This window comes from Engraulis encrasicolus, chromosome 19 (assembly GCF_034702125.1).
Source record: "Engraulis encrasicolus isolate BLACKSEA-1 chromosome 19, IST_EnEncr_1.0, whole genome shotgun sequence".
In the NCBI taxonomy this organism is placed as follows: domain Eukaryota; kingdom Metazoa; phylum Chordata; class Actinopteri; order Clupeiformes; family Engraulidae; genus Engraulis; species Engraulis encrasicolus.
The window spans coordinates 2,593,206-2,615,439 of NC_085875.1; the positions used below are offsets into that span (position 1 = coordinate 2,593,206).

Genomic DNA, 22,234 nt, shown 5'->3' on the forward strand with positions numbered 1-22,234 from the left:
GCTTGCGTAAATAGTTCTTACATTTGCGCAAAAATCTGGAAACTCTTGGGCCCATTTTGCGTCGAGGAACGCCGTGCCAACGGATGGGGAAAAAAATGGAACATGAAACTTGGTGGGGGTTGCACCATTCGGATGACACGGGATTGTTTTGATTCCCCTGCCTCCATGTGCCATATGAAATAACAAAAATAGAAATAAGGTTACACCACAAGTTACACTAATCACTAATTCAATCAAACTATAGTATCTGCTATCCTTTGGAGAGACTCTGGGCAGCATTTGTTTGAGTGGTTGGTCTTACTACCAGGCTAGATATGGACATGGGTAAGCGGTTGGGGCGTCAGACTTGTATCCCAAAGGTTGCCGGTTCAACTCCAGAGCCGCCAGGTTGTTGGGGGGAGTATTTAACTAGTGCTCTCCCCCATCCTACTCCATGGCTGAAGTACCCTGAGCATGGTACCGTGCCGCTGCACTGCTCACTTGGGGCACAATTGGGCGCTGCCCCCTTGCTAGGGTGAGGCATAAATGCAATTTCGTTGTGTGTGGTGTGCAGTGAACACTTGTGTGCTGTGGAGTGCTGTGTCACAATGACAATGGGAGTTGGAGTTTCCCAATCGGGCTTTCAGACCAGGTTATAGCACATGTGCCCTACATAGTGGTCATCTTGGCACAAGTCAACTGGCAAAATCCATCAGATAACTTGCATGGCAGCAAGAATGCTTATTCTGTGAAAGCCGCCCACCTCAGGAATTCCCACTGTCATCGTGTTACAACATTCAACAGCACACGGTGCTCTCTGCACACAACAAAACTGCATTTATTATGTCTCACCCGGGCCGTGCAAAGGGGCAGTCCCAAAAGGTGGCCCAAGGGAGCAGTGTGGCGGGATGGTACCATGCTCAGGGAGCAGTGTGGGGCAGAGCACTGGTTAATTACTACCCCCACCAACCTGGCAGGTTGAGAGTCGAACTGGCAACCTTTGGGCTACAAGTCTGACACAGCTAACCACTTACCCATGACTACCCTCTTACGACTTACCCATGACTCTCCCAGTGATAAAGTCATTATACAGTTAAAGAAGACGATTAACCAACTTGAAAATCTTACATAATGTACTGCAAGAGGTTGCCGCTCCGCACCGCAGTTCAGTCAATTTTTTCAATATGCTGTTGTATTGCTCACTCTACCCTTGACTTGTCAGTACCCGGTGATGCCACATTTTTCGGCTAAGCTCTTTCCGAGATATGAGCTATTCTAGTTGGGGGCAGCGTTTGTTTAAAAAAAAATTTTAATCAACATAGGCCTACTCCAAATATTTTCCCATAAGGTACCGCTGTTTGCTAGTTGTCTGCTGATGTTGTATAACCTTTCGGATGTTTTTGGGAATAAATAAACATGTTTTTTTTTAATGTAAACAAAGCGCTGCCCCCATTACAATGACCAAGATCTCGGAAAAGGCTGAAGAAGAAAAGGTACTGACAAGTCCAGGGTAGTGTGAGCATTACAACTGCATGTTGAAATGGACTGAACTGGTCCTTTAACCCTTGAAGAATCCCTAAAGAAACGCATCTTTTTTGTGTTCCTGCCCCTTGATGAAACACAACAGAATTGGAGATGCATATATTGATTTGAGAAACTGGATGAATTGGAAAGAGAAATTTCAGGTCAGCATGTGTATTGTTATCAGAAGTCTAATTACAGTGCCCTCCATAATTATTGGCACCCCTGGTTGAGATGTGTTAAAAGCCTTAAAATAAATTCAGTGTTTATTGCAGAAGAATACTGTCACACTGAAAATGTTAGGAAAATGTAGCCTTCAACTCAAATGAATTGTAGGAAAATAAAAAAAATCCCTGACTAAAAAAAAATTATTTTTCATTAAATCACCTGTTCCACAATTATTGGCACCCTTAACAATTCCCAGGAAATAAATATAATTGAAGCATTTCTGTCATTTCTACAGTAGTTTACAAAGTTTACCAGAGTATGTAGGAACATTTAATTAGTAATTCATCACTTCCTGTTTCCCTGGGGTATAAATATGATGTGACACCAAGGCCATTTCTCTTATCCACTCTTAAACATGGGAAAGACAAAGGAACACAGCATACAAGTGAGGCAGATGTGCGCCGACCTTCACAGGTCAGGCAGAGGCTACAAGAAGATTGCCACTCAACTGCAGCTGCCCATATCCACTGTGAGAGGAATAATTAAGAAGTTCAAAACAACTGGAACAGTGGTAAACAAGCCTGGACGAGGACCCAAGTTTATTTTGCCACCACGCACAGTGAGGAGGATGGTAAGAGAAATCAAAAGATCTCCAAGGCTCACTGTTACAGAATTACAACAAATGGTAGCATCCTGGGGTCACAAAGTCTCCAAATCAACCATCAGGCGCTGTCTACACGCCAACAAGCTGTTTGGGAGGCATGCACGGAGAAAACCTTTCCTCACCCACAATCATAAACGCAAACGTCTGGAGTTCGCCAAGCGGTATTGGGGCTTCAACTGGGACCGTGTACTTTGGTCAGATGAGACCAAGATTGAGCTTTTTGGCAACAAACACTCTAAGTGGGTCTGGCGTGCCACGAAAGATGCGCATGCTGAAAAGCACCTCATACCCACTGTGAAGTATGGGGGTGGGTCAGTGATGCTGTGGGGCTGTTTCGCTTCCAAAGGCCCTGGGAAGCTTGTTAGGGTGCATGGCATCATGAATGCTTTGAAATACCAGGACATTTTAAATCAAAATCTGTTGCCCTCTGCCCGAAAGCTGAAGATGGGCCGTCACTGGGTCTTTCAGCAAGACAATGACCCTAAACATATGGCCAAATCTACACAGAAATGGTTCTCCAGACACAAAATCAAGCTCCTCCCATGGCCATCTCAGTCCCCAGACCTCAACCCCATTGAGAACCTGTGGGGCGAGCTGAAGAGGAGAGTACAGAGGAGAGGACCCAGGTCTGGATGATTTAGAGAGATTCTGCAAAGAGGAATGGCTGAAGATCCCTCTTTCTGTCTTTTCCCATCTTGTGAAACATTATAGGAGAAGATTAGGTGCTGTTTTGTTGGCAAAAGGGGGTTGTACAAAATATTAACAACAGGGGTGCTAATAATTGTGACACACATTATTTGATGTCAAATAATTATTTCTTTATGTAGGATTTTTTCCCCACTGAATAAATGCACTTGTATTGAAGGTTGGATTTTTCTCTTTTTTTCCATTAAGGTCCCATATTATTTAGAAAAAAATAATAATAATTGGAAGCTAAAAAACACATCTCAACCAGGGGTGCCAATAATAATGGAGGGCACTGTATGTCAAGTGTTTTAGACAACGCTGCCATCTCCATGCACATTCCTGCACACTCTGAAAAAGTTTGGGGATGCACATGATCTCCTGAGCAGATCCCTCAGAAATAGTCAAACATATAAAATCGGCAAATGTATACAAAGTAATTATCTGACTTTATTTATCAAAATATATCTTACAGCACATAAAACAACATACTTTTGAAGAGACAGTTTGGGGAGACCTCGAACCAGCAGAAGGGTGCTTTCTGTGAGAGACTTGACACCAATGTTTTAAGATACATACGTGGTAGACACATAACCTGACTCAGATTATACAAGTGCACAGGCAAAAGAGACCAATAAACTGTCAAAAAAAGTTTTTTTTGTCTCAACACAGAGCAGACAGACACAAACACCTTCCCATTTTTCCCCAAATGTTTCTCAATAGTGACCTGACAATCACATCTGCACCTTCACAATGCTATGGAGTATAACAGAGGAGGAGGAGGGGGAAGAGGACGGGGCATCAAGTCTGATTGGTTGGATTGAAGACACGGTTTTCCTTTCTCAGCCAATAGCGTCGTCAGTAGCCGTACTTGTCATTCAGATGGGTCCTGCCGTCCCCAGACTGGCCTGTGGGAACACAACAACTAGAACAGTGAGAACAGGAGGGAGCAGGAACATCCTGCCTCTCTTAGGATGAACATTCGGTTTCTCAAAAAGGTGGATTTTTGAACATTCTATATAAAAAGAATTAATTCTATAACAATGCAAGATTCTAAAATTCCAAATTGTATATGGCACTCAGAATTCTAAAGAATTTTCACTGTCCGAACAATCCAGTCACACTGGTGTGACACTACACTTTTAAAAGGTTAAAAGCAGAGATTGGTGTCAAAAGGAGAATCAGAGGTGGAAGAAATTTGTGGCACTTTCTTGACATTTTAGTGACGCACACAGAAGCAAAGAGTAGAACTCACACACCAGGAGCCGATGCAATAATTGATTTATTGCTTTACATATGTACAAGTGATCAAGGTGCTACCCAAAAGTGCAAAACGTTTTCGGTCACCAGACCTTCCTCAGTGACATTTTAGTGACACATTATTCTAAGGGGCCACGTTGCAATACATCTACCTCATTAGCTACCGTGGAATAAATGGTGTAATAACTATGTAATGCCATGTAATAGTGTTGTACTAACATCACGAATTTGCTTCTACTTTTGGCGACTGTTTGAAAGTAAAGTAAAGAGTTATGTCCTCATTGAGATATGCCCTCACTGTTGTCGTTGTGTGCACTCATTGCAAAATCTTAACCTTGAAACAAAGTTTCAAAAATGTTTTTTGTGCATCATTAAGTGATAACAGGTTGAAACACGCAGACAGATTCTGCAAACACCAGTGCGTCTTGTGAATGCAATATTTTTAAAGTACCATTTTAAGTATGTTCTGGTATTAGTTGCTCATATGAACTGTTGGTTTCTATTTTATTTTTGTATTACCTGTTGGTGGTACCCAAACGCAGTAATCCGGATCATCCTCTGGATACTTTTTTGACAGGGTGGGGGGCTGGAGGGAAAGAGAAGGCAAGTGGCACTATATGAGTACATTTCTATGAGGTGCTCCATGCTGCTCTAATGCCTGGGTGGGTCCAAGGGCCAGATTGGGAGAAGATGTGACAGCCAACTTGCCCATGTCATGAACAAATAGTGAACACTAGCAGAATAAGTCAGCTTTGCCATTACCGCAAATAATGATATGGATTTAATGGATTTAGATATACCCTATGTACTTGGTTAGTCTTGAGTTCGCAAGAGCCCTGTTTTTAGGTAGCCATTTTAAGAATGCTGAGTGACCGTATGAATTTGGATTTAAAAGTCGTCAGCGGGCCGCAGGTGGTTTGTCCATATCTGTTTTACAAAAAACAATAATCTAACAAACAAGACAATACAATACAGCAATAACTTAACCAGGTAATAGTTATACAGAATATCATTCTGCCAGGAATTACAGTAAAATCTCTGATACCAGAATTGTTTAAGAAAAACACTTGTGATATACTGTACAGTATAATTCAGTACAGTAGAATAGAGTAGAATACTCCATCGCAAAGGTTTCAATTTAACATCACATCTACTCTAAACAGGAATATGCAAAATACTTACCCTGGCCGGACCAACAACCTTTTTGACGTTCTTCTTTGGACTAGGACTTTGTGTTTTTGATGTTTCGCCTGATGCTTTGCTGTTTTCAGAAGCTTTACAAGTGACAAGAAAAAAGCGATCAAAGAATGACAAAGGAATCAAAAGAATGACAAACACTGCTTAAAGTCATACTGTCCCATTTTTGGAAATAAGTTTATTTTATACCTCTCCTTGAGTTAAATGATTGGGGTTTACCTTTCTCCTGTACTTTCAACCGCTCTCTGGGTACGGCAGTGCAAATTTTACCTCCAAGCTAGCAGTTAACATTGAGTCCTATGAGACCAGTTAGCCGCCAGCTGGTCTCATAGGACTCAATGTTAACTGCTAGCATGGAGGTAAAATTTGCACTGCCATACTCAGAGAACGATTGAAAGTGCAGGAGAAAAGTAAAACTCAACTATTTAACTCAAGGGGAGGTTTAATATGAGCTTATTTCCAAAAATGGCACAGTATCACTTTAAATGAAATGGGACATGGGTGTTCTTTTTTTGCTAACTTGGTAAAACCAGTTTACAAAAGACCCTCAAGAAGGCAATTCTACTACAGTCAGTTACCACCACCCACTACCTTCATACGTTTTAGCCCACGTAGGGAGCTCACCTATTACGTGTGTCAATAACTGCCATACACATAGACCCATTTGCCATCTTGACTGTTGGGAAAGTGTTTGCACATTTGTGACATTTCAGGTCTCCCAGTCTTGTCATTCATGTGGTCTACAGCAGTGTTTCTCAACAGGGGTGCCGGGGCACCCTGAGGTGCCGCGGGCCCCCCTCAGGGGTGCCGCGGAATCGTGGCTGATAAATAAATTATGTAATATAATACATATTTGTCTAAATTGATAAGTTAATGCTAGTCAGTGGAATCTTTCATCTGCCATTTACGCACAGACAATAAAGTAAATATAGGTCGCCCCAGTCAGCTGCAACCTCGAACGTAGTACGTGTGACGTCTCCAAATGTGTTACTTTTCTAAGTTTGTGTGGTATCGGATGCGATGCCATGTTATGGCTTGTTGGTTTGGGGTGCCTTGAAATTTTTCATGAATTGAAAGGGTGCCTCGCCCAAAAAAAGGTTGAGAAACACTGGTCTACAGTAGTCATGGCAACCGTTGCCGTGTACATAGTGGGAAAAGGGCAAGACTAAGCATTATTATGCAGCGTTTACTGCCTGTTTGTACAAGTGGTGCTAGTAGACAGGAGGGTAGCAGCCTGCTCCTGACCTCCTGACCCCAACGCTGGGAGCCCAATGGACACAATATGTTACGTGGAATTCGCTGGCAGGCAGTTCAAGGGGCACTGTTGGCGCTTTCAGGCCGACTGAGAACCATGCCGATGCCCGTTCCCGCACCTAATCATGAATCGGCCCACGCATTCATGCCGAAGCAAGTTGGTTTGCAATGCGAACCGAAAAATACTTGGTTTTTCTCAATGAACCGACACAACAACGTGGGCGACGGCAGGTTCATTGCAACTATGCTACTCATTGAAACCGTGTTGCATTTTGCCAAATGGGACCTTTTCATGAATATTTAGCATTTAAACTAATAAACAATTCACGAGCATGACCAAAGTGCAGTAGGTTTTGCAGGAAATTCAAAAAAAGACATGGAGAAGATCCACCTTTTCATGAATGAAAAGTGCAATTTTCTAGTCATAATGAATACTCAGAATTTGGTGGTGGTAATTATTCATTAAAAAAGGTAAGTGATTAGTGAATGAGTAACATGCAATCTGGATGAGGAAGAGAACTCGCCCACCAAGAGTTGCCAATGCAGGAAAGGTGTTTAATCCATCAACCAGAAACAAAAAGTTGCACTGATGAAGGTCTGAGGAAGAAACTTCTGCAATGCACCCCCACTTGGTAGCACTTTAATTTATTTTGGTTTAAATTGATAGATTAAACACTTTTCCTGCATCGGCAACTCTTGGCGTGCGAGTTCTCTTCCTCCTCCTGTGTTCTACAATACCCAGAACCAGTGGTGTAGTCTACTTTTTTATGGTGGATATACTGTATATTTGAGATTTTTTTGAAGTGGGTATACTGTATATATTTGTGCTATTCAAAACAATGGATCAATCAATTTTAAGTGGGTATACTGAAATCCCTGAAATTTAGAAGTGGGTATACTCCGTATACCCGCGTTCTACGTAGACTACACCACTGCCCAGAACCAATGCATCATTAAGGTCTGGAGTAATTGGCGCGACACCCTTCCTGACTTAACCCAACATGCAATCTGGAAATAACTTAGTACACATATTACACAGTACACCTGGCACACTGTGCAGGAAATTGTCAAAAAAGGTATTGCAACTATGCTGCTCATTGAAACTGGGCTGCCTATTGCCAAATTTGATCTTTTCATGAAAGTTTACTAAGTAATAAATTAATATTTTTTAGTATGGCCCAAGTATAGTCATTTTTGCAGCTAAAAAACGGCTATTTTGGAAATTCAAAATGGCGGACCATGGAGAAGATCCCCATTTTCATGTATGAAAAGTCAAATTTTTCCAGACATAATAAATAGTTAAAATTTGATGGTGGTGGTAAGTATTCATAAAAAAGGTAACATTAGTGAATGGGTAGCATGAATTCTAGAAATAAACAACTTCAAATCTCACAGTCGCACAGTGCCCCTTTAAAGGGACAGTTTGGTCAATTTCAACATGCAGTTGTAATGCTCACACTACCCTGGACTTGTCAGTGCCTGAGATTTTTTTTTCTCCTTCTTCAGCCGTTTCCGAGATCCTGGTCATTGTAATGGGGGCAGCTCTTTGTTTACATTTCAAAAAAACATTTTTATTTATTCCCAAAAACATCCAAAAGGTTATAAAACATCAGCAGACAACTAGCAAACAGCAGTACCTTTTGGGAAAATATTTGGAGTTGGCCTATGTTTCATTTTTTAAAAATGTAAACAAACGCTGCCCCCATTAGAATTGCTCATATCTCGGAAAGGGCTGAGCCGAAAAATGTGGCATCACCAGGTACTGACAAGTCAAGGGTAGCGTGAGCAATACAACTGCATGTTGAAATTGACCAAACTGTCCCTTTAAGGGTTTTTTTACCTGGGGGCTTGGCTGTGTCTTCAGGCCCATCACATCGCTCCTCCTCCTTCTCCTCCTGCTCCTGGTGTCTGTCTGGCTTAGGTACGCTCCTGCTCTTACTTTCCCTTAGTGTTGACCCTAGAAAGAAGGGGAGTAGTTAGCACAAGGATGAACACAGCAAATACATACATGTATCCAGGGCCCTAATTTAGCTGTTGTCACCACCAGCCAAAATGGCTAGTAGATGAAATCTTACTAGCCAAACACACACTCACTAGTAGGTCAAAGTGGCTAATAGCCGAAGTTGGTCTTTTCTACCAGCCCAAACGAAATTTCACCAGCATTTGGCCGGTTGGCTGGTGTTAATTCAGAGCCCTGCATGTATCACTAGGAGATTGTTTCTACTTTTTGCACTTACCACTGGCCCGCTGGTCTTCCTTCCTCTTGACCGCCACCACTGTGTTGTGGTCTTCCTCCTCCTCCTCCTCCTCCTCCTCTTCCTCCTCCTCCTTCGTCTCTTCCTCCTTCTCTTCCTCTTCCTCCTCCTCCTCCTCCTCTTCTTCTTCTACCTCCCCTGATGAAGGCATGTCTTTCATGTTGAACAGCTGGGCGGGTAAAGCCACAGGCTTCGGGGGCAGTTTCTACACACGGAGCAAACAGGTACAGATGAGATACACAAGCAGATGCCAATACAAAAGCTGATGTTTAATATATTAACACTTCAATATTTACTGTAATACTTCTGTAGTTTACTGTAGTACTACTTACTGTAATAAGTTGTAATACTTCAATTATTGTTTTTTATATATACATTCTTTTTATAAAGTCTATAAAGTGTATTTACTGTTGTTTTTTGTTCCACTGTTGAGACCATGGTTAATAGTAATATTGCACTATAATGAAGAGCGATCAATTGAACTGAAAAGTGAAGAGGTCTTACCCCGAGGGTGCCGGTCTTCAGTCTTAACTTGCTGCCTCCCTTCATGGCTCCAAACATGGGCAGTGCCTTGACTTTGGGCTTCTCCTCACCAGATGATGATGCACTAAAATGACAGAAAAAAGACAAGTCACGCCATGTGATGAGTTTTCCAGACATTCCTTTGAAGATGCCTGCTAATACTGAACAATTCTGACAGAATTCTCAACTGCACCCCCCCACCCCCCAAAAAAAATATATAATTCAACTGGGCTTGGACCTGTAATACACACGACTTTTAAATACAGAAACTGTAGGTTTGAGACACTTTTATTTCATCATTGCTGGCTGAGCCAAATGTGCTGTGTCTTTTAGAATTGAGTTTAAAACTCTTCTGATAGTCTATAAGTCAGAGACTTAGTCTATCAGAAGAGTTTTAAACTCAATTCTAAATCGCACTGGTAGCCAGTGTAATGACCCAAGCACTGGAGTGAAGTGATTTCTTCGTATGGCGGCCACATTCCCTCTACTCACCTTGTCTGGAGACAGGGTAGCTGATTAGGCTCGTGAGCTCGATGAAGTCATGTGTGTATGTCTTAAAGTACTATTGTATCGTATCGTATCGTATCGTATCGCATCATATCGTATCGTATCGTATCGCATCATATCGTATCGTACTCACCTTGCCTGTAGGGAGGGTAGCTGCGTGGGCCGCGTGAGCTCGATGAAGTCATGTGTGTAATGTCTTAAAGTACTATTGTATCATCAACAGTTCAAAGTTCCATGCACAGCTCCTAGGTGCTGGTAGACGCAGGAATGTTCAATCAGGGTATCTGCACATTTTTCATCACCCAATTTAATGCTTTTTAATACCATTTTTAATACCTCCAACAGTAAAATTAATACCACTACACGGGTGTTCTTGTGTGTGTGTGTGTTACATGGTATAATATTGCTATTGTTATTACATTGCTATAATGTAATGTAATACATACATTTACACTGCTCACTGTGTTATTACATTCTCATTGCCTGCTCCCTAGTCACTTTCTGCATCAGATGTTTGTCATGACTTGTCAAAGAGGTTTCTGTATGATGTGGGAGTTGTCATGAAATCGGCCCCTTCCTTAGATAATTCATTATAATTTCAAATCAAGTAGCCAGCATCTGTGTAACTCCATGTGCTAAAATATTCTTTCAGTTGATCTGGCTGCTGCATAGGTGGGCCCAAACTCTAATACCCTAGTCATTTTTGTGCTTAATTTAACCATAGAGATGACAACAAAAGAGTGAGGTGGCGCGCACACACACTACCCATTAGATTAAAACATCATTAACCAAAAAGTCATCCAAAACTGAAACAATTTCAAAATTGTGTATATTTGAAAAGTTTGATGACATTTCATGAAATACCTTCAATATAAAAAAATAAAAATAGACCAACAATTCATCTTTTATAATGGATAAATATTGGAGCGCAGTGCACCTTAGTCTAGGAGAGATAACACCTGTGGCGTCAAAAGGGTTAAAAAAGAACGACTGCTCAGCTCTGGACTGCTCCTCCTGTTTGTTCCCCCCTGCTCCATCATAGAGACAGTAGTAGGCGTTCTACTTTCAGTTTAGCAAGTCGTTCTTCAGAGTGGGAGCAAAGAAACAGCAGCAGTGGAACTTGATATGAATTCCACAAACATTTCCCTAACCGCGGACACGCGGCGACTGGAATAGCGATGCAAACACCACGCGGTTACCGATTTGGACATCCTCGCATATCCTCATTGCGACATTTAGCCTCGTAGAAAACACTCCGTTACTCGCCCGATTTATGTTATTAAACACATTTCCACCGCTTGCAACTTCACAACACTCGTGCTCACTTCGGATTGCATTAGCATCTGACAGCATCAAATACGCCACGAAGCTCGAGGACACTTTGAAGTAGCATATTGTATGAATGCAATCATCATGCATTCATGAAATTATATGCGTTAGCAAACACAAACCTAAACGAGAGGGCATGGCTAACATTAGGAGAGGGAGCATTATAGAGCACGAGCAGGCTAGATGACGAGATACAAAGTTTGAAAACAATGCACTCATTTTAAGACTTACACTTTCGACGAGTAAACTGGCACCACAGATATAGCTTCCACGCTGCATATTGGTTGATGAAATTTAACAAGTTTCACTTTCAACTGTACTGCGGTCGGTCAGTCACACGCACTGTGATGGATGGGATTTAGCCATCGCCAGTAGGGGGATCCGAACGATAGGGTCTGCTACCCCGGCGGGTCTGTCACTATCGAGTGCATTCTTTACCCCAGGCATGACTGACAGTCTCGAAACCTTGTTGCCGCCTTATAGTTATGAAACAATGTTTTTACGGAAGACTGTGCAGGCATCTATATTTTAATACATTGTGTCTGGGTGAAATTTAATGCCAGGCTTTTTCATATTTAATGCCACACCTCAAAAAATAGCTAAATTTAATGCTTTTCACGGCCTTAAATCACATGTTCTAAATTTAATGCTTTTTAATACTTTTTAATGCACCGCGGGGACCCTGTCAATACTTCAAAAGAAAGAAGTTTACCACACACATTCTTGACTTCATGCTCGTTTATTAGAGCGAACAACACGTTTCGCCTCAGTGCGTCATCAGGCTCGCTCTAATAAAACGAGCATAAAGTCAAGAAAGTGTGCGGTAGACTTTTTTCTTTTGTACTATTGTATCGTATCGTATCGTACTCACCTTGCCTGGAGTGAGGGCAGCTGCGTGGGTCGCGTGAGCTCGATGAAGTCATGTGTGTATGTCTTAAAGTACTATTGTATCGTATCGTATCGCATCGTATCGTATCGTACTCACCTTGCCTGGAGAGAGGGTAGCTGCGTGGGTCGCGTGAGCTCGATGAGCTTCTGCAGGCGTTTGGCCTCCACGCGGAGCTCCGCTACGTGGGTGTGGAGCCTCTTCCTCTCCACGGCGTCCATCTTGCTCTCGCTGCAGACCATCGTCATGTAGGCGTCCAGGGGGTCCTCAGAGGAGGCCTTCGCACCACCTGCAGGTTACATTATATTCATATTACATTACACTACACTTCGCACCACCTGCATATTACATTACATTACACTTGGGCCCACCTGCTCTCACAAACACATTACATTACATTACACTAAACTTGGGCCCACCTGCATTCACATACAGATTACATTACATTACACTGAACTTGGGCCCACCTGCATATTACATTATATACATATTACATTACATTACATTACACTACACTACACTACACTATACTTGGACCTACCTGCACTCACATACACGTGCATATTACATACTACATATTACATTACACTTAACTATGGCCCACCTGCATATTACTACATACATATTACATTACATTACATTACATTACACTACACTTGTGCTCACCTGCACTCACATACATATTACATTACATTACACTTGGCACCACCTGCATATTACATTACACTACACTTGGCACCACCTGCATATTACATTACACTACACTTGGCACCACCTGCATATTACACACATATTACATTACATTATATAATTACACTACACTTGGAGCTGCATTCACATACATTACATTACACTTGGACTCACCTGCATTCACATACATTACATTACACTTGAACTCACCTGCATTCACATACACATTACATTACACTACACTACACTTGGGCCTACCTGCACTCATATACAGTGCATATTACATTACATTACATTACACTAAACCAGTCGTTCTTAACCATTTTAAATATAAAAGCCCCCTGGCTAAGTGTAAGCGTAAGCATAACATTGCCACTTACTTTTTTTTACATATATATTTTGGAGTCCCAAAGCATATGGTATGGGTGCTCTACGCCAGGGGTACTAAATTAAAAGTCCCAGAGGGCCAGTATTTCCAAATTCAGGGTTCCCACTCTAATTCAGATATAAAATTCCATGATTTTCCATGACTTTCCAGATCCAAAAAGCAGAATTTCCATGACCACTTCCGTAAAAAAATGACGAAAATTGTTTTTTTTTTAAAACTGAAGATTGTCTTCATCCCTATAGCTGACGCTGAGCCACCGCCAGACTTCAGTGGGCTCATTGCATTCTAGAATGTTGCACATAACAGCATGAAACCAAACAGTCTCTGGCGAAGCGTTTTAGGATAACCAGTAAGAAACAATGTTATACACCAAACAAATAAGTTTCGGCTTTTACACAACTGTTAAAAACTCCATGATATTCCATGACTGTGCATGCAAAATGGTAAAATTCCATGACTGGAAAAACTTTTATGAAATTCCATGATATTCCAGAAATTCCATGACCCGTGGGAACCCTGCAAATTCCTCCCAATAAAGGGCCAACACGAGTCACGCCCCCCCAGTGAGTGACCGGCAAAGAGGGAGAAAGAGCAACAGACTGAGGGGGCGGATAACGGCACGCTTCCTCCTAGCGTCTGGGGAGCGATTTCAAAATAAGAGCTGACAGCGCGATCGGACCCAAAAAAATAAAAAATAATTCATAATTATTCGAGGGCCACAAATAGATGCCCCGGCCACAAATGGCCCGCAGGCCGCTAATTGAGTATGGGTGCTCTACACTGTGCACCACAGCACCCGCCACCCCCGTCCCCATCCCCACCCCCCAGTGTCACTTACTTGTTCCTGAGGAGTCCAGTTTCCTCTGCGTCTCCGCTATTTTGCGATCCACCTCCTTCAACTTCCCAACCTACAGCAGGAGGGCAACAGACAAAATATTCAGACAAAAACGTTAAGGGGAAAAAAGGCTAAGATGGAATGGTTAAGTTAAATTGGCAGTGACCTCTGTCATCACCTCACTCTCCACATTTGACCATTTTTACCCTCACCAGTGAAGCATAGTAGTCTGGTTAAGAGAGAACTCACCAGTAGAAGTCTGGTTAAGAGAGAGCTCTATACTGTAATTTCTACTCACTAGTGAGGCGTAGGAGTCTCTACTCTACTCTACTCTACTCTACTCTACTCCCATCTCTACTCTACTCTACTCTACTCTACTCTACTCTACTCTACTCCCATCTCTACTCACCAGTGAGTCGTAGGAGTCCGGTTGGTCGTCCACTTTCTTGGCCCTCTTCATGCGCTCCTCTCTCTTCTTCTCCACCGTGCCCGTTCGGTCCAGGAAGTTGTCATCGTCGCTGTCGTAAAAGTCCTCGTCCTCCCAGTTCTTCTTACGCCTCTTGCGGGATGCTGAGTGGAGACGCGCATAAGATTCAATAACAATATCTACTTTTAATATTCACTTTATTATTACTATTACTATTATTATTATTATTATTACTATTATTATTACTTTTATTATTATTATTACTATTATTATTATTATTATTATTATTATTATGATTTTACAGAAACCTGCATTTAAAGGCATGGTATGCACAGAGACCTTATTATCACTATTATTATTATTATTATGATTTTACAGAAACCTGCATTTAAAGGCATGGTATGCACAGAGACCTAACATCCAGGATACACAAGATCATAGTGTCGAAACCCTGTCCTCCACAACTAAATTCAAACCCAAGTCTACATTTTTCCCACTAAGCACCAACCCAAGTCTATTGGCCTTCACAAAAAAAGTTGATTATGACGTCCAAAGACTGTTTGCAACACCGAACCCAACACCCAGAAAAAACCTAACAATTCCTGAACAACAGGCTCTACGTGACCTGCAACAGAATAAAGAAATAGTAATTAAAAAAGCGGATAAAGGTGGAGCTACGGTTGTTTGGCATTACGATAAATACTTGAGGGAAGCGCAACGTCAATTACACAATACGGAATATTACACCGAACTGTCCAGCAACCCGTTGCCAACCATGCAGAAAGAACTCAACACACTCTTAACTAGAGCAAAATTGGCCGGGTGGATTACGGAAAAAGAATATGCCTTCATGCACAATGAACATGCTGTCATATCCACTTTTTACATGTTGCCCAAAGTACATAAAGCACCCAGGGACAGCCCACCAGGAAGGCCCATAGTGGCAGCCAATGGGAGTATGACGGAACCAGCCTCCCAATTTATCGATCACTACCTAAAACCCTTTGTACACAAATTGCCCTCATACGTCAGAGACACAACGGATGTACTCAATAAAATTAACAATCTTAGTGACACAACTTGGAACTATCTGGTGACAATGGACGTAGAATCGTTATATACCAACATTGACCATACCGAAGGATTAAGAGCAGTGAACCACTACCTCTCCGAGAGAGAGGAGATGACACCCCCTTCTAGTTTCCTTACAGAACTAACAAGTTGGGTACTCCACAATAATGTGTTTCTATTTCAAGACGTAATGTATAGACAGCGCAAAGGCACCAGCATGGGCGCATCTTTTGCCCCGGAATACGCATGCTTATTTTTGGGACTTTGGGAATCGGAATACGTTTTCAATGCAGAAAAAAATCGCTTTAAAGACAACATAAAGCTGTACTGTAGATTTATTGATGACATTCTGATCCTGTTCAAAGGCACCGAGATGGACTTAAGAGAAATGCATACTTACCTCAACAACACCAACAAGAACATAAAACTGACATTAGAACATTCGGAAAATGAAATCAACTTCCTAGACCTGACTGTATACAGAAAAGACCACCAGCTACACACCACACTATACAGAAAGCCCACTGATCGCAACACCATTTTACATTACCAGTCATATCACCCTCAGCACTTGAAGGACAATATCCCATACGGGCAATTTCAACGTCTCAAACGGATTTGTGATCAAGATGAGGACTTCTGTGAACAGTCTGACCGTATGTCAAAGAGATTCCATGAGAGGTCTTACAAAAGATCAGTGGTGTCTGCTGCTAGGACCAAGGCAGCTTCCACCAATCGAAGTAGCCTACTGCAGCCGTCAACCAAAAGGAAAAAGAGGAAAAATGCTGGCGTCTGCTTTGTCACCAGATACAGTACACACGCACCAGAGATTAGACGCATCATAAGGTCCAACTGGGACATTTTAAAAAGCGACCCAACACTGCATGATACGTTTAAAGACTTCCCTATGTTCTGTTACAGGCGCGCCCCAAGCTTGAAGGATAGACTCACGCGCAGCTATCTCCCCGCCAGAAAGAAGGAACATTGGTTAAAGAAGCCTATTGGAACTTTTAAGTGTCTGCAATCCAACTGCAACCATTGTGGTAACATTAAGCAGCACAAAGATTTCACTGATTTTAAAACTAATGAGAAACACAAAATCAAACACTTTGTGAACTGTAATACTACTTATGTTGTCTATCGCCTCATATGCCCTTGTAATCATTTTTATGTCGGGAGAACCAAGAGGCGCCTCAAGGATAGAGTAGCGGAACATAAGTACGCAATACGTTGCAATAATGAGGATTACCCGATGGCGCGTCATTTCAACAGCGCGCATAATGGAGATGCAAGTTTACTCCAAGTAGAGGCATTGGAGCATGTCCAGACGCCACCTAGAGGCGGTGATCGGCTTAAGTTACTTCTCCAGCGTGAAACTTACTGGATTCACAAACTTGACGCAATGCGCCCCCCTGGTCTCAACGAAGAGATAGATTTCAGACCATTTTTGTGACTATCTTATGATTTTGATTAAGTTTCCTTGTAAATTGAAATGGTTATGTTTGTGCCCATGAACATGTCTATGTGAATGAATAGAATTTAACTGCTGTGATTATGCTGGTTATTCCATGATACATTGTGCAATGTTCATGTGAAATGGTGTTTATTTTACACACCCAGAATGGACTATATTCTTTAAATATATTTCTATTTTAACTAATTTTTGAAAGGTCAATCATCACCGAGGTAACCATGTGACCCCCTGAACTTATAAATAGGTCACCCATGGGACTCCTCCTCTGTTTACGCCCTGATGAAGACCCAGTGCGGGTTGAAACCGGTTGGCGGTTTTATCTTTGTAACCTTGCCCATGGATTAATAAAGGGTTTTTATACTAAGGACAATCCTTGTCGGCCTGTGGAGTTGCCTGAAGTCGGCCCTAGTGCCAACACGCTCTACTATTATTATTATTATTATTATTATTATTATTATTATTATATACTGTAATATGTTACCATTATATTAGTACATTATATTAGTAAAAAAACAAGTTCAGTTGATTTGGAATTTTGAACCAAAAGGTGATGCATTACTAAGAAAAGCACCGCAGTTTAGATGAGCAGAAGTACTGCAGATACAACAGCACATTAGTGGTGGTGGGTACTGTATGCCTTGGTAGAGTGACACAGACACACACACACACTCACACGCACGCACACTCACGCACGCACACGCGCAAACAGACACACACACACACACACACACACACACACACACACACACACACACACACACACAAACACACACGCACACACACACACACACACACACACACACACACACACACACACACACACACACACACACGCACCTGGCTCTTCAAGGGAGTGAGGCAACTTAGAAATGCATTTATGCATGTACTGTATACTATTATTCACTACCTCTTCCCAATAACTACTGGTCAACAAAAACAACCGAAAGTGGAAAAAGTGCAAATACGCATTTCCATTCCATCAAAACCATGTCTGCGCCGTGTTTGCCAAAACTAATAGCTCTTCCTGACTCTCAGTCCAAATACAAATCACTAATATCCTCCTGACCACTAACATCCGAGATATTTCCAAACACACAACCTGATTGACTGGATAATGCTGATGCTTAATTATATTACTTACACATTCAAACCCGGAAAATGGTGGGGAAAAACCCCAAGGGGAATTCGGATTTCGGATTTCCCCATGACCTGTAAATACGAACATGAGCCTTTTCTTTTTTGGATGCAACGTACATGGAAATGTCTACAGCATGCATAAATGGCGCATCGGAAAGGACACTAAACTCCCAGCTCCAACTTGCCGACTCTCTGAGGAAGATGATAGAGTATTAGATCTGTAATTGTGCTTCACACTGCATTGTCCCTTTATTGGTGTCAACAACTTGGATGATGTGTTTGTTTATGCGTCTATTGCAGTGGTTCTCAACCTTTTTTAAACAAACGCCCCCTTGGCCTCATCACAAGCCTGCCAAAGCCCCCCTGACCGCCTCATAAGCCTGACAACGCCCCCCTTAGTATTAGAAAATGAAATGGACTAATGCCCCCCAATGGCAACTAAGCACGGCCCCCTTTCAACTGCATCCTTCCCAACGCCCCCCCTAGAGCTCCCCAACGCCCCCCTGGGGGGCTGTATCGTCCCCGTTGAGAAACACTAGTCTATTGTGTCACGTCTCCCCCATCTCTCCCCTCTTTTTCCACTCCAGGTGATATCAACAGAGAAGAAAAAGGTAAAACACACACACACACACACACACACACACACACACACACACACACACACACACACACACACACACACACACACACACACACACACACACACACACACACACACACACACACACAAATATAAACTTTAATGTGTAATTATTATCTAAATGAATGAGTGCTGATGCCAACTCACTGGCTTCCTGTCTGAGTAGTCCCCTGGCTTCTAGAATGCGGCACGCCTCCAGGCAACACTGGACCGCCGCCTCCTTCTTCTTCCCCGTGTGCGTTACCTCGGCAACCAGCTGCCGGCCGTGGGCGTCGTCCACGGGCAGGCTGCATGTGGCAAACGCAAACAAAACTACGATGTTACCACCACCACTATTATCATCAGCACAATTATTACAACAAATCTGCAATATTTAAAAACGTATTTGTACCAAAGATTCTCTATTCTGCATTTAAACCGTCTCTGTTTGTACATTGAAATATGCAATGGATATGCTTCTTAGATAATCCACTAAAAACAAAAACAAAAAATAAATCCATACAATAGTGGCATTAGCTGTGCTTGCACCACCCTGATTTGTGTGCTACTACTAAAACCTTATTAACCCATAAACACATCCATTCCCCAAGCAGTTTTACCTGATTCTACAGAGCCAAGTGTGCGCGTGTGTGCGCGTGCGTGTGTGTGAGTATTACCTGATTCTACAGAGCCAGGCGCCGTGGCCCTTCTCCTCGTAGTCAAACTCCAGCTCCTCCCCTGCAAAACATAAAAACACAAATATAACATAAACATAAACACACTGGCTCAACACATACACACACACTGGCACAACACATACACTCACTGGCACAACACATACACACACTGGCACAACACATACACACACTGGCACAGAACTCAACAATGACGTAGCCTCTTAGTGCAGATGGGGTCGCCGGCAGGCCTATTCACTACTTGCTGAAAATACTCAACTACATCATAACAACATTGCTATGACATTACTGAGAGCCTAACTGTAAGTAACAGATTAAGACATTGCCATTACAATGTTGCCGACATTATGAGAGTATGAGAGTTCCCAGGCTAGCGAACTACCAGTCAAACACTTCAGTTCGGGCATGGGAGGCTCAGCACGACACTGCTGCCTGAGATAAAGGTCCAGACCGATAGCTCACCGCTACCAATACTGTGAGGCTTCCGGAGGGAGGTTTACTGACGTTCTACCACCGAACTCTAGCACTAGCTGGCATCTGTTACACTTCTAGTAACAGTCAAATAAAGAGATAGGTGGAGTAAAAGAATCACCTTCGCGGTCGTAGAAGCCCTGCAGAGCTTTCTTGGGGTCTTTGAGGTACGCGGCCTCCTGGTCCTCCACGAACTCGGTGGCAAACGGGTTCTCCTCGTTCTCATCCTCCGGCGCCGCCTCCTCTCCTGCACACACACCAATGTCACATGACGGAAAAAAAATAAACACAAACATGTAAAAGAAATTGTCATATAAGGCACCTGGTCATGCTCTGGGCATTGGTGTGAAACAACATGCACACAAAGTAATGCACAAATCACTGCACAATCACTTCCTTTCTTTGGTCATGCTGCCATTGTGAAATATCATCCACCATAAACCAAACGGGCATTACACAACAAACATTAAAGTATTAGAATACTTGCTAATTTCACACTTGGATGTTCTGTTATACAGTGCATAGCAACTTGCAATTTTCCTGGTTAAATAAAGGTTAAATAAAATAAATAAAAAATAAACATCTGCCAGACGTACCCATTCCCCAGGAGCAGCCAGAGTCATCCGTGAGGCTCTTGGTGGAGCTGCCGGCTGCCTTCTTCTTCTTCTCTTCATCATCCTCCTCTTCCTCCTCGTCTGATCCCTCCCCCATCATCTTCATCTCCAGCTCCCGCTGCTTCCTCGCTCGCTCCCTCAGCTGCGTCACCGTGAACTCCGACTCGGATTCTTCGTCAGACTCGGGACCCTATTGTGGAGGCACATATTTTAACCAGGGCGGGGGGGGGGGGGGTGCAAACTCTCAGAATGAGGACCCTTTAAATCAGGGGTGGGGAACCTAAGTCTCGCGGGCCGTTATCCGGCCCCCGATGTAATTTTAATGTAATGCTTCACATAAAATATGACATATTTTTTAAAGGAATCTTAGAAATCTCATTTCCAAAACAATTAGTTATATTCAGGGGACCTAGAGAAGGTGGTGTCTATTTTAAAGGTGGCTGCCTTCAACATAGGCCTAAAGAGCAGGGGGAAATCCTGGTTTGTGTTCATAGTACGTCCCTCAGAGGACTTTTACGGCCCTTGGAGGAATTTCGAGTGGCCCGTCGAATGAAAAAGGTTCCCCACACCTGCTTTAAATAGCCTATCTAAGGAAACCTCAAAGTAGCTTATCTAAGTATTATTCTGAATTATATAACACAACTGAACCATCTGTTAAATGCAATGCAAATCACACAATGAAGAGAAATGACAAACAAGGGCACCTGCAATATGAACAGTCTTGTGCTTCCTCCAAACTTCAGGACATGTCCTACTTTGAGCCTGATGTACGTTTTCGGGGGTACTTTGCGCTTGTTGACGAAGGTGCCATGTGTGCTGGACAAATCATGAACATAAAACCCGGTGTCCTCCCCATCCTCACTCTGTCCCCTGTACTGTAGGATGGCATGGTACCGAGAGATGGATGGATGTTCTAGGGTGACATCGCACCCTGGCAAGCGTCCTATTACGAAGTAACCCTGGTGGGTCAAGGGAACAGAGCTGACAATTGCTCCGTTTTTGAGGATCTCCAATGCGTAGGGCACCTCTGCAACGCCTCCCCACTCAGGTTCCGTGTAGGGCAGAGGAGGGTTTGGTTTGAGTGGCACGCTGGGTTTTTGTTTGATGTCTCTGATTCTTGTTGTCCCCGCTGGGCGAGTATTGTTGTTGCCTTTACCTTGCGCTGGCTCTGAAGATGTTTTGCTCTCTGCTGGCACTGCTTCGCTAGTGTCCATGGGCGCACTGGTACCTGATTCCTGTGGTTCTTGACTATTTTGTGGATCAGCATCTTTCTTTTCCACATCCTCGCTGGCAGAAGACACCTGGGTGTCGGGAGCAGAAGAGGTGGCCTCCTCCTTGTTGGAGCAAGTGGGCTGGCTTCTTCTCTTGCCCGCCACTGATGGTGCTGCAAATGTAGGTTTCTTGAAAGGACCATCACTCTCGGGCTCAGGTAATTTAACTCCATCGTCTTTACTCTCAACGGTGTCCTCCACGGTGCTCATGTTTCGGTAGATATGTTTCTAGAATGAACTTTTGACGCTCTGTTTTAAAAGCTCATATGGTCAGCGTTTGACTTGCGCAGAATGACAACACGTGTGCAACCAATTA

The 22,234-nt window shown here is 42.8% G+C and overlaps 1 protein-coding gene across 1 annotated transcript; it reads right to left on the bottom strand.

Moving 5' to 3' along the window:
- Positions 1-3,446: 3,446 nt before the first annotated feature.
- slc4a1ap (solute carrier family 4 member 1 adaptor protein) lies at positions 3,447-22,218 on the bottom strand. Its single transcript, XM_063183426.1, has 14 exons — positions 21,352-22,218; positions 20,630-20,837; positions 20,155-20,280; positions 19,545-19,605; positions 19,036-19,175; positions 14,549-14,709; positions 14,143-14,212; positions 12,326-12,515; positions 9,487-9,589; positions 8,965-9,187; positions 8,568-8,684; positions 5,459-5,550; positions 4,796-4,862; positions 3,447-3,924 (listed from the first exon to the last, which is right to left on the bottom strand). Exons 1-14 carry the CDS (start codon positions 22,126-22,128, stop codon positions 3,875-3,877), a joined length of 2,385 nt encoding a protein of 794 aa, XP_063039496.1. The 5' UTR covers positions 22,129-22,218; the 3' UTR covers positions 3,447-3,874.
- Positions 22,219-22,234: the final 16 nt, after the last annotated feature.